The sequence below is a fragment of the Diaporthe batatas genome (genome assembly GCF_019321695.1).
Source record: "Diaporthe batatas strain CRI 302-4 chromosome Unknown Contig00012, whole genome shotgun sequence".
NCBI classification, from domain to species: domain Eukaryota; kingdom Fungi; phylum Ascomycota; class Sordariomycetes; order Diaporthales; family Diaporthaceae; genus Diaporthe; species Diaporthe batatas.
The window spans coordinates 1,334,476-1,350,500 of record NW_025408559.1 but is presented as its reverse complement, the minus strand read 5'-3'; the positions used below and the strand labels follow the sequence as shown (position 1 = coordinate 1,350,500).

Below are 16,025 nucleotides of genomic sequence, written 5' to 3'. Positions count from 1 at the left end.
CGTCTACTTCTTCCCTCTCAACACCCCCAACCACTCGCATGTGAAAGAGGCTGTTGGCAACCATGGCATCCAGGTGAGTTCAGAAACCAAGTGCAGTGTCCTCCATCAGCTTTCCAGCACCTGTACGGCGAGGAGTTCGTGATCTCAAGTTGCATCCGGCCGGCTCAGGCAGAAGTCAAGATTTCCTATGATCGGCACATGACGAGGACAACGGAGAGAGGGCACACTCTGCATCCACCACATTGTCTTGTTCCACCCGAGCCTAGACTCGCTGCATGGTACGACACAGTTGAAGGGCTCCCCTGCTGACGCTACCCTCGCCTTGGATCAGGTTCAACTCCTCCCTCCACCAGCGCGACTCTCGCTCCGCGCTGTTCGAGGGCTACACGGGCTCCGGCGCCGGCAGCAGGCGGGGCATCACACCGAGCCCGAGCCGGGGTTATGGCTACGGATACCCAGGTGGCGGTGGCGGCGGCGGCGCGCCCAACGGGAACGGGACACATCTGGGCGTAGACGGCGGCAGCAGCAGCAGAGGGGGCTTCCGGCCCGCGACACCGAACAAGAGGGGACAATACAGCGACGCGGTGCTCAACGAGCTCGAGAGCCAGAACGATGCGCAGATCGATGGTATCATGGGCAAGGTGCGGGTCCTGAAAGATGTATGTTGGAACGAACCCCTTTTTCCTTTTTCTCAACACCGCGGGGCGGCCGCGCAGTCCACGTCACAAACGGAGCAACGCAGAGCTGACAAGGAGCACATCTTAGATGACGGTAGCGATCGGCGACGAGATCCGTGAATCCTCGGCCCTCGCGGAAAAGATGAATGACCAGTTCGACAACATGCGGCTGCGTGTGCGTGGCACAATGAACAGGATGCTGCTGATGGCTGAGCGGACGGGTGTCGGCTGGAGGGTCTGGCTGGGCTTCTTCGCCGCGGTGGTCCTTCTCTTCGTATACGTGTGGTTGTTCTGAGGGCGGGCGTATATACCAGCATCCGTACGATCGCGAGAGCGACGCTTGGGCGGCTCACTTCATCGCCCCCAGCGCCATAAGCCGGGGGTGGCATCTGTGCACACCGAGCGAGCTTGCTCTCCTCCTGCGCGGGACCACAAAGCCTCCGAGCTCGAGCCTGGCGGTCTTCGTCTTCCGGGGCCGGGTGTGGCCGAGCTGCTATGGCTGGCCATCATGGGAGCGAGTTTTGAGAAAAAAAATGCATCGCTTATGAACCGGCGTTGGGGCGCCTCCTTTTCACGACGAATGGGGCGGGATGGGCATATGAGTCTTGAAGAAAGACACAGGGCCACTATACACATACGTCCCTACCTCTTGAACCGTGACACATCACGGGCGAGAACCAAGCTCAACAATAATGTATGCGAAACGCACTTCTTTGTACACATGTTTACATTTATCTAAAACTTCGAGAGGCCATAACGGAATACTGTTCGCTAAAATGTGATGGCTCCTGTTGCGTGCGTGCCAGAATACTACTTCTGGGCTGGGTATCATAAGTATCGTCGCCCCCATTGAATCGCCATCTAGCCCCGCCGCCTCATCTGCGGGCTGCTTGCCAGGTAGCTGCTCTCGTCCCTCGACAGGAGGCCACTAAAATCTATGTCGCTCTGCGCCAGACTACCCCTTTGGCTACCCCTGACACTGCCCCTGGGCAGGCTCCTCCTGAACCGCGAAGCCTGCGGCGCGCGACCGGCACTGGGATAGGAGACATCTCTCGTGCTTTCGTCCTCGTCGCTAATCTCAGCATCAGAGTCGGTGTGCTCGTACCGTCCGTCGGCAGAGGGGATGTCATCGTCGAGGTCGGCGTCCATGTCCATGTCCACACCATCCTCACCGGCCCCGCCCTCGCCCGGACTGTAGTCGTGGATGAGATCATCCTCCTCGAGCATCTGTTCCCTGTCGTCCGACCCGACAGGGTCATCGTCGATGGTGAGGCCGCCGCCATCCTGGCCCTGGGCCATCACCTCGCGCACCCGGTCTTCCGTCGCCTGCATATCCCGCTCGGCTGGGCTGACCTGCACCTGGCCAGCATTGTTCTCAGTCTCGTCCACCTCGTCGTCCGTCTCGTCATCATCCTCCTCGTCCTCGACTCCGCTGTCCTCCTCCCCGCTGCCGTCTCCATCAAAGCCGAAGCCTTCGGCCTCGGGAATCTCGTCGTCGAGGTCAGGCTCCTCGGCTCCGTCGGCCATCTGCTCGTCGTCCAAATCGTCCACGGCGTCCGCCTCGGCCTCGGCCAGCTGCGCGGCTAGCTCCTGTTCGCGCCGCATGGCTTCGGCGTGCTCCTCTGCCTCGCGCCGCTCTTCGCGCATCTGGAACAGTGTTTTGGGCACACCTGGCGGCTTCAGCCACGCGCTGCCGAAATTGGTCACGTTCTGACGGCGCCGCTCCATGACCTGCTCCTCCATGCGGAGGCGTGCGAGTGGTGTGCGCTCCACCAGAGCGCGCCGGTGGTCGCGTCCGTGGCCGGACGGGTGCTGGCCATGGCGGTCCACTTGATTGCTGCTGATATTCCCATTGTCGTCGTTTGGCGAAGACGCATCATGACCGTTGAGTTGGTGCAACAGGGAGCTGTGCGTGTGGCGGGACGTATACCAAAGGCTATGGGGCTGGAGGATGGTTATCAGTATATGGTGCCCTGCATCACGGAACACCCGAAGCAACTCACATCTCGAGGGGTCAAGTCCGGCAGCATCGGCGCGTAGTCCATAATCTCCAGCTGCCACCCCCTTCAAGGGGCGAATTGGCGAGCGAGACGCAGCGGCCCGATCACACAAATATTGTGGAAATGTCGACCCAGCTGAGAGCAAAAGTCATCCCACGAATGAATAGACCTTGCAGGCGGGGTCCAGTTTCAGTTTGTCGTCCAGTCACAAGGTTGGCTTGTTTACATGCTGCGGGCTGATTTCAGGTCGCCTGCCTCGTCTCTAAGGCGTGTGTTGTCTACGTACCACCTGCCCCAGGGCAGTGGAAATCCTACCCCGCTGTCCGTGAGCTTGTACTCAAGTACCTGCGGCTAAGCACGAGAGCCGCGCGGCTGAGAGGCCCGGGCTGGGCGGCCAATCTGGGTATGTGGGGTTGATCCTTGGCCAAGATCTGGCATTGTTGTTTCACCAGGGCAAGAAAAACCCGGGTAAACACGCCTAATTGCAGAATCGGATTGCAGGCCGTCTCACCTTTAGAGCGGCGTAAATTTGTGTGATCAAAGGAAGCGGTACTCACACCGCTTGGAATGGACAAAAAGAAATGTCTGGTCACATGGCCGTTGATCCCCCAGCCAGCCAGTTAGTCAGGCAGGCAGGCAAGCAGGCAGTTCAGAACCTCAGACCGCCAGGACCGCCAGGCAAAACAAGTAGCTTCCTTGTTTTCCTCACGCGGATTTGCTCGCTGGAAGAGGTGGGCTGTTCTGCCGGAAGACGGGCTTCGGTCCGGATCAGCAGGAACAAGGTAAAGAACGGCACAGGGCTCTGATTTTTATCAAGTAATTGCAATTACTCTGTATGGTGGCTGTCGCTGCGCAGGGCAGAATAGTGGAGCTGCCTCGTTTACGCAGAGCAGGCGGGCCATTCCCAAGAGGGACCGGAAGCTTGTTTCGCAAACCGCGGAAGATGGTATTCTACTGAAATAAGTGCAATGGCTCGGCGACTCGTCACTCACTGCTGGGCCTCGATTTTTACAGTGCGGTCGGTGCAAAAAGATGATCCGCGGAAATTACTAGCCAAACGTGATGGGTCTTCCTCGGGAAAACTCGGAGCGACTCCCATGACGACTCTCCCCGATGGTGTCGGGTAGGACCAGGGCATTCGGCGCATCAAGACATCTCCGAGCCATGCCAGCAGCCGACCTCGGCCTCTTGGGGGCGCAATGGCCAAGCAGGAGCCAAATTGCCGCTCCCGGGCTGGCTGGTCGGCTGGTGCAGGCTGGACTGGGCCCCGCAAACAGCAGGCAGGCAGGCAGGCAGGCTACGTATCTGCCGTGTATTGGCAGGCCTTGGGATTTGCGCCGTCGCACAAGGAGTCCTGGCCCACGACTGCCCAGCGATCGCCCCGGGACTGGAAGAGGAGACGCTGATCGGGCAGCGGGATGGACATACGGACGGAAGCCTGAAATCGCCGGTGGGACTCGCCCACGGTCGCGGTGTCGCAGAGCGATCCCCAGGCACACTGATCTGATGGTTGCGCGGGGTAAGGTGCTCCGTTAGGTGCTCCGTTGGCCCTCGCCCTCTCCTTGTTTGCCCGTGTGGTGGTCGAGAGCGAGACGAGGCTAGAGCCTCGGACGCCTGTCGTTGGCTCGAGATAAGACATCCCTCGGCGGCGTTCGATCTGATTGGCCCCATGACCAGCAAGGCAAATCTTGATGACGATTTTTTGACAGCAAGCTATTGAGAAAGCTGGCTAGAGCCGTAGGGAATACCAAGATTCGCCCGAGACGCCCCGTCTAAGCCCTAATAACAGATGCGTCCCGTCTGCCCGTTCGGTTCGATGCTATGGTTTGCGACGACTCAATTGACGCCGGCCATTGGTCGCTCGAGGCCAAGCCTGCCGCTATGGTAAAAGTCAACATCAACACACAGGTAATAAGTGAGGCGGCAGGGCGGGCGATAGACTCGGCATGCCACGCCATCAGCTCTGGCACTCCCCACCACTCAATGCATAAGTAATCACCATTCTCTCTCTCACTTGCCCACAGGAATTGATCGAGTGGTATTCGTCCCTCATTAAGGCGAGATGCGAGATGCGAGACTTGAAATGCAATGCAATGCAAGCCTGGCTGTCGCGGGGCGAGGGCCATTGGTCCCGCGGGCCCCAGGCTCGGCGGAACATATTTGAATTTGTGATGAGCAATACAATTGCAAATACACAGCTCTCGTGGAAGGCTGCGAGATCGGCGGGCGCCTGGTGTTGCTAACGCCGACATCCTGATAGGTGACGAGCCACAGCGTCCATTTTTTTTCTTTGCAGGGGTTGCTGAAGCTTGCATGCGGGACCCTGAGCTAGCTGGGGACCCCCTTGCTAGCCCTGCAGACCTGTGTGGGGGAACTTGGGGTGACAAAGGAATCCTCAACCGCCGTGCCGCCCTACCGTGATTGCTGGATTCCAAGGCTGTACGGAGCACAAGCCTTTGGAGTGAGTGCCTGAGTGCCGGCCACTCTGCCAGTCTGCTTCGTTCGCATCATTTCACATGCCACGCTGGCAGATCGGCCGAGACATGCTGTCATTTACATGTGCACGTACAGTACAGTACGTAACTGACCAGGCAATCTGGCAACTCAATATTTGCTACCCGTCAGGCCTTGAGATCAAGACTTGTCCGCGATCGAGGAAGAGGGTGAGCAACGGTTCATGCCTTGCTACTCCGTGCCTAGGTACTCGCTCATCTGCTCGGGACGCTTGGGCACTCATTGTGTTGCACTGGGAAAGTCAATAAATACCCAGGCCCTTGTCCTAGTCGTCACCACCACACACAACCCCAGAGCAAATGCATGAAACGTGCAGCTCTCATGTGGAATGCGGCGGCTGTGATTGGCCCTCCTGCTAGGGACAAGCCCCAGGAGGCTACATCACTTACCACAGCTTTGGTTCTGGCCGGAAACGACAGAATCTTCTGCCCCCACCAGCCTCACTCCTCATCAGCGAGATCAGCGGGCAGAGCTCAGGAGGACACACGAGCAGGAGCCGCCACGCCAAAGCAGAAAGCAGCCAACGGCCAGGGCTAAGGTGATGACAACCGCAACCGCAACCGCAACCGCAACCGATTCCCCGACCGTCCTACTAAACAGCTTTGCACATGGAGTCTTATTTGCTAGTCTCTCCCGCCACCCCCCTTCTACTCGTCTAGGAAGGTCGCTTAGACCTCTGCAGCATGAAAGTGCCCCCAAGGCAATGCAATGCAAATGCCAAAACGAAAGCTGGTTCTACCCAAAGTAAAAAGTAGGGTGTTTTGCAGCTATGACGACGGCGGCGGCAGCAGCAGCAGCAGCAGTAGTGACGGCATGTGTATTGACTGTTGATACGCGGAGATTCGGGCGGTGCTCATTCATGGATGAAACTGGGGAAAGACCCTTGGTGGGCAAGACGTCGGATGTGGGAATTAGAAATGTAGTGCCCACAGGGTCACATAGCCTGACTGCTCACATTGCCAGTCCATTCAGAGTACATACACTAGTATGGCCACCAAGCGAGGTCGGCCCGTGACAGTAGTGTAAATAAGTCCATCTGCTGGGGGCAATCTGGTGTTTGCTGCTTTGCGGTCCCACCTCTGTCACTCACCTGCACAGCCCACGTTTCTGCTCTGCGGGCCCCACCTGTTTATTGTAAACCCCTGCAATCTCTATGGCTGGCGTGGATAGTGCACAATACTTTGCCTACGCTCATCACAGACGACGCCTTGCCCCTCTCTGTCCCAGCTCAAGTTAGGCGCACTGGGGAGTCTGGCACTGTTTGCCTGAGGTTGTCCTAGAACGGAGTCTTGGCTTCCCCCCAAGCCTGCCAGCCAGCCCATCCTGGCTCTCCCACGGCTCCCACGCTTTCCCATCCATAAAGTCTAGTCCCCCTTCTGTGCCAAACTTTTCCCTGCCTTTCTCTCTTCACCACCACCACACACACACAACTCTACACACACACACGTAGTGCCTGCCTGCTCTCTCACAGACTCCGGCACTTATACCCAGCACTCGCTCACCCCGCAAGCCTCCGCGTTTTCGCTGGACACCCACCCACACAACCTTTCCAAGTAAGTAGTAGACGAAGTCCCAGTCACATGTTAGCCTACGCCGTGGAGATATGGGAGCCAGCCCACACGCCTTCCGCCCGCCTTGCTCTTCCCACCGAGGAGTTCGATATTTCGTGTTACGCATCGCAACCTCAACATAATGCCGTGTCTACCCACCTTCGTTCGGTCGGATCGACAGTACCCAGCGCCAGTTCGGTCCCCGAATGCTTGTTCCCCCAATTCTCTCAGCGAGACATCGATTTTGGTGCGTGAGCAGACGCCGTGTCCTCATGTCGGCGTAGATCCTCGTGGCGCCTCTGCGACAGTCAATGCGGAGAAGTCGGGCAAAAAGAAGAACAAAATATGCCATTCTTATCAGAGGTTGCGCTGTAGCTGCACGAGGAGCTCTACGCCGGTTTGCTCTCATTGGACGGTGCCACATCTCGCATCGCACACGCCAAACTTCCCAACCCGGCTCGGGGGGCACACTGGACGGGTTTCTCCGCATGCGCAGACCAGCCGAAGAGTAGCGATTCACACAAAGATCCCCGTCCTCAACTTAGAGTACGGCTGCGGCAACAGCGTTCTTGCGCGGCATAGCTTTGTCCCACGGCCCTGTGAAAGCGCGCCTTGCACAACACAGCTGCGAGAAACGGATATACCAAAAAGTGGGAGAGGGAGGTACTCGGGATCTGTGCTGTGAGATCGTGTATCACAAGCTATCCCAAGGCTGGCAGTGGGGCTTACACTGTGAGGCTCTTGGAGCTGAGCATGACCGACCCCGCTGGGGAGCTCGGGCCTGCTTTCTCGATTGCGCACTTCCCGTGCATCCATTCCTGCCCAGCTTTTGTCCTGGATATCCGTCGAGACCCAAATCCAATGGCCCAGGCTTACTCGAATATCTACCGCTTCGGGGCTGCGATTCGATGGCTATCCTCCAAGCTCTGGCGAACATCTCTACCGGCTTTCCAGTGATGACTTCTGACATGAGTTGAAACTATCTGGTTGCTAACGATGTTTTCCTTACCAGACTTGCCCACAAGAGCAGCGCTGCTGCTCTCAAAACTAAACAGCAGGCTCATCTCGGCTACTGTCAGAGACGAGCCTCGAGTCCTCCAGTGACTTTTTAACCCACCTAGGAACTTAGGAGTGGTGGCCTAGCATGGGCGCGGTTACTGAGTTCGACGACAGAGACCAACATCTACTGGCTGAAACCGAAGCGTACCATCCTTATGAATATCAGGAAGAGGGCAACGGCTCTTGGGCCGGTGCCCTGCCGGTGAAGCAGTAAGTATCTCCCCTGGCTTATAATGGAATCCCTTGCTAACTGGTATAACAAGGGGGCTTTACGATCCTGAACTCGAGAAAGATGCGTGCGGTGTCGGTTTTGCATGGTGCGTAGCCTGGTGTACAGCTATTCGTAGCTCTAGCTAACGGCATATAGCCACATTAAGGGCAAGGCAAGCCACAAGATTGTCAGCGATGGTGAGTAAAGGACATGATCCTGAACCGAGTCTGGGCTTGGACTGACAAGTTCTAGCCCGCAACCTTCTCTGCAACATGACCCATCGAGGTGCGGTGGGATCTGATGCTCGAGACGGTGATGGCGCTGGTGTCATGACTTCGATCCCCTTCAAGTTCTTCATCAAGAACTTCGAGCGTGATGTCGGCATCAAACTGCCCCCTCCCGGACAGTACGCTGTTGGCAACCTGTTCTTCAACCCCGAGCCCGAGAAGCTGCAGGAGCAGCAACGGCAATTGGAAGACATTGCCGAGTCTCTGGGCCTTCGGATCCTGGGATGGCGAGAGCCTCCCACTGACCCCAGCCTGCTCGGGCCTGCTGCTCTCAGTCGCCAGCCTGTCATTCTGCAGCCTTTCGTCGTGCTCGCGTCTTACTATGGCTCTGGGAATGCGCCAGAAATGACCGACCCTGAGAAGTTCGACTTCAGGCACTTTGAAATCCAGCTGTTCGTGCTGCGAAAGCGTGCCACGCACACCATTGGCCTCCACAACTGGTTCTACATTTGCTCGCTGTCCAACAAGAACATTGTCTACAAGGGCCAGCTTGCACCTGTTCAGGTCTACCAGTACTACCATGATCTGGTGAACGCCGACTATGAGGCGCACTTTGCCCTCGTACACTCTCGGTTCTCGACCAACACATTCCCTTCGTGGGACCGTGCGCAACCTCTACGCTGGGCTGCTCATAACGGTAGGCAAAACACTCCTTGGCTTAGCTGAATTAAAGGTATTAATTTTGTGCAGGCGAAATCAACACCTTGCGTGGCAACAAGAACTGGATGAGGGCTCGTGAGGGTGTGATGCAGTCGGACGTGTTTGCGGAAGAGTTGGAGATGCTGTATCCTATCGTCGAAGATGGTGGCTCTGATTCTGCTGCTTTTGACAATGTGGTCGAGCTGCTCACCATCAATGGTGTGCTTTCCTTGCCGGAGGCTGTTATGCTGATGGTCCCCGAGGCGTGGCAGGATAATGCCCACATGGATCCTAAGAAGGCCGCTTTCTACGAGTGGGCCGCGTGCCAAATGGAGCCGTGGGATGGCCCTGCCCTTTTCACCTTTGCAGATGGTCGCTTCTGCGGTGCTAACCTCGACCGAAACGGGCTTCGACCTTGCCGGTTTTATGTCATGGACGACGACCGTATCATCTGCGCTTCCGAGGTTGGTACCATCAGCGTAGAGCCTGAGCGTGTGGTGCAAAAAGGTCGTCTGCAGCCCGGCCGTATGCTGTTGGTTGACACCCAGGAAGGCCGCATCATTGATGATCGCGAGTTGAAGGAGCGAGTCTCCCAGCGACAAGACTTCCGATCTTGGCTGGACAGTGAACTCCTGAAGCTGGACAACGTTCTCAAGCAGTCCGAGGCTGATAAGTCTCTCGACTTGGCCGCCAAGCCTGATTCCCATCCTGTGCAGGAAGACCCGCTCCTGCATGCATTCGGATACACTTTTGAGCAAGTCTCACTCATCCTTGCGCCTATGGCCGCCGATGAGAAGGAGGCCCTTGGCTCTATGGGCAATGACGCTCCTCTCGCCTGTCTCTCCAAGGAGCCGCAACTGCTCGCCAACTACTTCAGACAGCTCTTCGCGCAGGTCACCAATCCTCCCATTGACCCTATCCGGGAGTCGATTGTCATGTCTCTGGAGTGCTATGTCGGACCTCAGGGTAACCTTTTGGAGATAGCCCCTGAGCAATGCGGCCGATTGCTGCTCAAGAGCCCTATCCTATCTATCCCGGAGCTCAACACACTGAAGACCATGTCCAAGTTTTACCCTGACTGGACAGTCAAGGTCATCGACATCACTTTCCCCAAGAAGGACGGGATCCAAGGCTACATCAAGCACCTCGATTACATCCGTAACGAGGCCACTGATGCCATCGAGAAACGCAACCGTATCATCATCCTGTCTGACCGCAACACATCGGCGGACCGCATTTCAGTCTCAACTCTCTTGGCGTCCGGCATGGTCCACCATCATCTGGTCAACAACAAGTGGCGGTCAATGGCTGCCATCGTTGTCGAGACGGCCGAAGCACGCGAGGTCCAGCACATGTGTGTCCTGCTTGCCTACGGCGCTGATGGCATCAACCCTTACCTTGCCATGGAGTGCATCCTGAAGCTGAACCGGGAGAAGCTCATTCGGAAGAACATGACGGACGAGGACCTCATCAAGAACTACAAGCACTCTTGCGATGGTGGAATTCTCAAGGTCATGAGCAAGATGGGAATTTCTACTCTAGCCAGTTACAAGGGCGCTCAGATCTTCGAGGCTCTGGGTGTTCACAACTCCGTAGTGGAATTGGCCTTCAGGGGAACCGCCTCCCGTATTGGAGGTGTCACTCTGGAGCACATCGCGGAGGACGCCTTCAGGTTCCACGAGCGGGGCTTCCCGTCCCGATACACGGTCGGTGTCCCTGGCCTCACAGAGTCGGGCGAGTACCACTGGCGCGACGGCGGCGAGCCTCACATCAACGACCCCGTCTCCATCGCCAACATCCAAGACGCGGTCCGCAACAAGAACGACAAGTCTTACGAGGCCTACTCGAAGTCCGAGTACGAACAGGTCAAAGCCTGCACGCTGCGAGGCATGCTGGACTTTGAGTTCGATGAGTCCAAGTCGATCCCAATCGACCAGGTTGAGCCCTGGACTGAGATTGTCCGCCGCTTCTGCACTGGCGCCATGTCATACGGATCCATCTCTATGGAGTCTCATGCCACACTTGCGGTAGCTAGTAAGCATCATTTTTCTCTTACCACGGACCCCCGTCTCTCCTGTTTTGGAATGTTTTCGATTGCAACACTTGAAGATTCACAACAGGACTAACTTCGCATTCAGTGAATCGTCTCGGCGGCAAGTCCAACACTGGCGAGGGTGGAGAGGACCCTGAGCGTTCCCAAATCGACGAGTATGGAGACACCAGGCGGTCGGCCATCAAGCAGGTTGCATCTGGGCGTTTCGGCGTCACTTCTGCATACCTGGCCGACTCGGACGAGCTCCAGATCAAGATGGCACAAGGCGCGAAGCCGGGAGAGGGTGGTGAATTGCCCGGCCACAAGGTCAGCAAGAGCATCGCAAGGACGCGTCACTCGACTCCCGGCGTCGGCCTGATCTCGCCGCCTCCTCACCATGATATCTACTCCATCGAGGATCTGAAGCAGCTCATCTACGACCTCAAGTGCTCTAGCCCTCGCTCGCGAGTCTCCGTCAAGCTTGTCTCAGAGACTGGTGTCGGTATTGTTGCCGCTGGTGTTGCCAAGGCCAAGGCCGACCACATCCTGATCTCTGGTCACGATGGTGGCACCGGCGCCTCCCGATGGACCGGTATCAAGCATGCTGGTCTCCCCTGGGAGCTTGGTCTGGCCGAGACTCACCAGACGCTTGTTCTGAACGACCTCCGTGGCCGTGTTGTTGTCCAAACCGACGGTCAGCTGCGAACGGGACGCGATGTCGCCATCGCTTGCCTGCTCGGTGCCGAGGAATGGGGTTTCGCTACCACTCCTCTCATCGCAATGGGCTGTATCATGATGAGGTAAGCAGCTCCTGGATTGATAATTGCCTTGGAACCGAATCCCCCCTCCTCACCAAGTCGGCATTGGTCGACTCCTTGTTACCACGATAGCTGACTCTAAAATTTCTGTAGAAAATGCCACCTGAACACTTGTGAGTAAACTCGTGATGTTTATTGTTCAAGTTCCTTTAATAGCTAATTGTGTATGTGCAGGTCCCGTTGGAATCGCTACGCAGGACCCGAAGTTACGTGAGAAGTTCAAGGGAACTCCCGAGCACGTCATCAACTTCTTCTACTACGTCGCCAACGAGTTGCGGGCCATTATGGCCAAGCTTGGCTTCAGGACCATCAATGAGATGGTCGGCCACGTTGAGTGCTTGAAGGTCCGAGACGATCTGCGCACGCACAAGACTGAGAACCTGGATCTTGATCTTCTGCTCACCCCAGCGCACTCGCTGCGGAGCGGTGTTGCCACGTTCAATGTCAGGAAGCAGGATCACCGTCTCTACGTCCGCCTGGACAACAAGCTTATCTCTGAGGCCGAACTCACATTGGACAAGGGACTGCCAAGCCGCATCGAGTGTGACATAGTCAACACAGATCGTGCCATGGGCACTTCGCTCTCTTACCAGATCTCCAAGCGTTATGGAGAGGCTGGTTTGCCGGTCGATACGGTCCACGTTTCCATCAAGGGATCCGCCGGGCAGTCCTTCGGCGCTTTCCTGGCACCTGGTGTGACCCTCGAGCTGGAGGGTGACTCCAACGACTATGTCGGTAAGGGTCTCTCGGGTGGTCGCCTTGTCATTTACCCACCTCGCTCTGCCGTGTTCAAGGCTGAGGAGAACGTTCTGATTGGTAACACCTGCCTGTATGGCGCCACTGCTGGCCACTGCTACTTCCGCGGTGTTGCTGCCGAGCGGTTCGCAGTACGGAACTCAGGTGCCCACGCCGTCGTTGAGGGCGTCGGCGATCACGGTTGCGAGTACATGACTGGTGGCCGCGTTGTCGTCCTTGGTAGCACGGGCCGCAACTTCGCAGCTGGTATGTCGGGTGGTATTGCCTATGTTCTGGACAAGGACCATGACTTCCTTTCCAAGCTCAACACGGAGATGGTGGAGGCTTCTGGGGTCGATGATCCCACCGAAATTGCCTTCCTCCGCGGCATGATTGAGGACCACCACCACTACACCGGTTCCGAGCTAGCTGCTCGCATCTTGGTTGACTTCAACCGTGTTCTGCCCCGCTTCATCAAGGTCCTTCCAGTCGACTACAAGCGAGTCCTCATGGAAGATGCCGCTAAGGCTGCCGAGGCCAAGAAGGCTGAGCTCAACCTGCCCGTCATCCCGGGCAAGAAGGAAGACAAAGCGAAAGCTGCTCCTCTACAGGATATGGAGGAGGCCATCGGAGACAGCAAGGCCGACTCCAAGCGCGCACTTGTCCTCGACAAGACCAAGGGTTTCATGAAGTACCACCGTCGTGCAGAGAAGTATCGCGATGTCAAGACCCGAACCAAGGACTGGGCGGAGCTTTCCTCGCGACTGGACGAGGACGAGCTCAAGTACCAATCTGCTCGTTGCATGGACTGTGGTGTTCCCTTCTGCCAGTCTGACACCGGTTGTCCCATCTCGAACATCATTCCTAAGTGGAACGAATTGGTCTTCCAGAATCAGTGGCAAGACGCCCTCAACCGTCTTCTCATGACCAACAACTTCCCAGAGTTTACCGGTCGTGTCTGCCCGGCTCCTTGCGAAGGCGCATGTGTGCTCGGCATCAATGAGGACCCCGTTGGCATCAAGTCCATTGAGTGTGCTATCATTGACCGCGGCTTCGAGATGGGCTGGATGGTGCCCCGCCCACCTCAGGTCCGCACCGGCAAGAAGATCGCCATCATCGGCTCTGGCCCTGCCGGTCTTGCTGCTGCCGATCAACTCAACAGAGCTGGTCACCTCGTCACTGTCTACGAGCGTGCCGACAGACTGGGCGGCCTGCTTATGTACGGTATCCCCAACATGAAGCTTGATAAGCGCATCGTCAAGCGAAGGACCGACTTCATGGCCGCTGAGGGCGTCCAGTTCAAGACGGGCGTCAGCATCGGCGAGGAGCTGACCCTGAAGGACCTTCGCGCTGAGAACAACGCCGTTGTGATCGCCACTGGTGCAACAGTAGGACGTGACCTGCCTATCGAAGGACGTAACCTCAACGGTATCCACTTCGCTATGGAGTTCTTGCACAAGAACACCAAGTCCCTGCTCGACTCCCAGCTGGCTGACGGAAGCTACATCTCGGCCAAGGGCAAGCACGTTGTTGTCATTGGCGGTGGTGACACAGGCAATGACTGCATCGGCACCTCTGTTCGTCACGGCGCCAAATCTGTCGTCAACTTTGAGCTCCTGCCTCAACCACCCGAGGCCCGTGCTTCTGACAACCCTTGGCCACAGTGGCCTCGCATTTACCGTGTTGACTATGGTCACAGCGAGGTGCGGCAGCACACCGGCAAGGACCCTCGTGAGTACTGCATCAAGTCTTCCAAGTTTGTCAGCGACGGCAACGGAAACGTCAAGGGCATCGAGACGGTTCGTGTTGAGTGGAGCAAGGACGACGCCGGAAAGTGGGTCCTGAAGGATGTCGAAGGCAGCGAGGAGTTCTTCCCTGCCGACCTCGTCCTCCTGGCTATGGGCTTCCTGGGACCTGAGCAACGTGCGATTGGAGACGAGGTGCAGAAGGACGCTCGGACCAACGTCAAGACGCCATCTGGCAAGTACTCGACAAACATTGAGGGTGTCTTCGCTGCTGGTGATTGCCGACGTGGGCAGTCCCTCATTGTCTGGTAAGTCCACACAAACTGTGTGAAATTTCATCTCCACTTTTATACTAACATGCAATCAGGGGCATCAACGAGGGTCGCCAGGCAGCGCGCGAGGTTGATTTGTACCTGGAGCATGCTACCAACCTCCCAGTCACTGGTGGTATCGTGAAGCACTCGGCACACGAGATTCTCAGCTCGGTTAAGGCCGCCCCTACCGTCGCCGCTTAGACGACTCCTGACAACCACACACTCCGTCACGATTGTACGAAAGATCCCTCATGTACTAGTAATCACGACCACGCACGCACACGAATGAGGTTACGGCTGGGCAGGGAAAAGCAGGCAGCAAGCACAGCGGGGAAAAGCGTACCGGACCGGACAATCGCAAGCTTTTATTATAGGGAGGGGTATGAGCGAATGTTTCCTCTTCATCTTGCTATTTGATACCACCTGGTGCGCATGAATCATTTTGGGCGGCCATTTGCTGTTGATGTTGGACTGGATACATATGTGACTCTTCGTGCTCGTGTTTTTTTGTTTTTGTTTTTTCTTCACCTTCTCTGTTGATATCTGCTCTTTGACGTGTATTTGCATGTAACACTGAGTTTACCTCCGTTTTAAATAAAACCGAAGATGTTTGAGGCAATACAACGTAGAGAAAGAGATTCCCGACCGACTGCCGAGTGGGCCACGGCACCCACCCACAGCCGGAGGATAAGCTTCTGCACTGTAGGATAACAGCCTCAACGACAACATTGCACTAGCTTGGCATGCGGTGCAACGTCCTACTAGTACGAGACAACCTCTCACAGCACGGGTCAGGCTGGTTTCGTTTCTAACCCACATGCATAAGAAGTAGGTATGTACAGTGCCTTAATATAGTGAGAAACGTTCAAATATCAAACGTCTCAAAGAAAACAAAAAAACACAATGCCGATAACAGTGTGACTGGGTGGGTGTGTGTGTGTGTGTGTGTGTGTGTGTGACCGGAGCCTCAATAGAATTCCACCAAGCTCTCATTCTGATGGAAGCCTACATCTAAGCTCAGCCCACGATTTTTCAAACTCATCTGCCAACTACACCGATGACAAACCACAAACCACTTTTAAACATGAAGAGAGTGGCCAAGGCCTCCAGAGAGATACGTTGCAAGTCAGAGATAACATTAGTATCCGCTACTCCCTACTGTTCCTTGGCCACCATAGCTTTAAATCAATAAATCTTTATAGATGATTCGAGCCTCTTTTACCATAGGTTGTGATGACTGTCTCGGTAGAATAGATACAATAATAAGGACGATTGTTAGGATGAAAACCAGAGGGAGTATGTTTATTGAGCGGCACAGATGCAGGTGCCGAGGTACCTAGGTACCAAATCCGTAGTACTACCCTGGCAACTGATGCAGCATGTGGGAGCGTCTGGGCTCTTGATAGGCCAATTGCCCGCCGGCTAGCGCCGCAGAAGCGCAGGA

General features: G+C 56.3%; 3 protein-coding genes across 3 annotated transcripts; 2 read left to right on the top strand and 1 right to left on the bottom strand.

Annotated features, from left to right (window-relative positions):
• Positions 1 to 62: 62 nt before the first annotated feature.
• On the top strand, positions 63 to 972 carry KVR01_010103 (uncharacterized protein; the record flags this gene model as incomplete). Its single annotated transcript, XM_044785626.1, has 3 exons — positions 63 to 73; positions 332 to 659; positions 766 to 972. 3 exons carry the CDS (start codon positions 63 to 65, stop codon positions 970 to 972), a joined length of 546 nt encoding a protein of 181 aa, XP_044641351.1.
• A 566-nt stretch (positions 973 to 1,538) lies between these two features.
• Positions 1,539 to 2,707, bottom strand: KVR01_009836 (uncharacterized protein; the record flags this gene model as incomplete). The annotated part of the gene is made up of 2 exons (XM_044783793.1): positions 1,539 to 2,621; positions 2,681 to 2,707. 2 exons carry the CDS (start codon positions 2,705 to 2,707, stop codon positions 1,539 to 1,541), a joined length of 1,110 nt encoding a protein of 369 aa, XP_044641084.1.
• Positions 2,708 to 6,401: 3,694 nt separating this feature from the next.
• On the top strand, positions 6,402 to 15,198 carry KVR01_009925 (glutamate synthase (NADH)). The gene is made up of 10 exons (XM_044786234.1): positions 6,402 to 6,744; positions 7,754 to 8,010; positions 8,064 to 8,117; positions 8,168 to 8,208; positions 8,264 to 8,935; positions 8,989 to 10,971; positions 11,076 to 11,769; positions 11,881 to 11,900; positions 11,962 to 14,575; positions 14,635 to 15,198. Exons 2-10 carry the CDS (start codon positions 7,886 to 7,888, stop codon positions 14,780 to 14,782), a joined length of 6,351 nt encoding a protein of 2,116 aa, XP_044641173.1. The 5' UTR covers positions 6,402 to 6,744; positions 7,754 to 7,885; the 3' UTR covers positions 14,783 to 15,198.
• Positions 15,199 to 16,025: the final 827 nt, after the last annotated feature.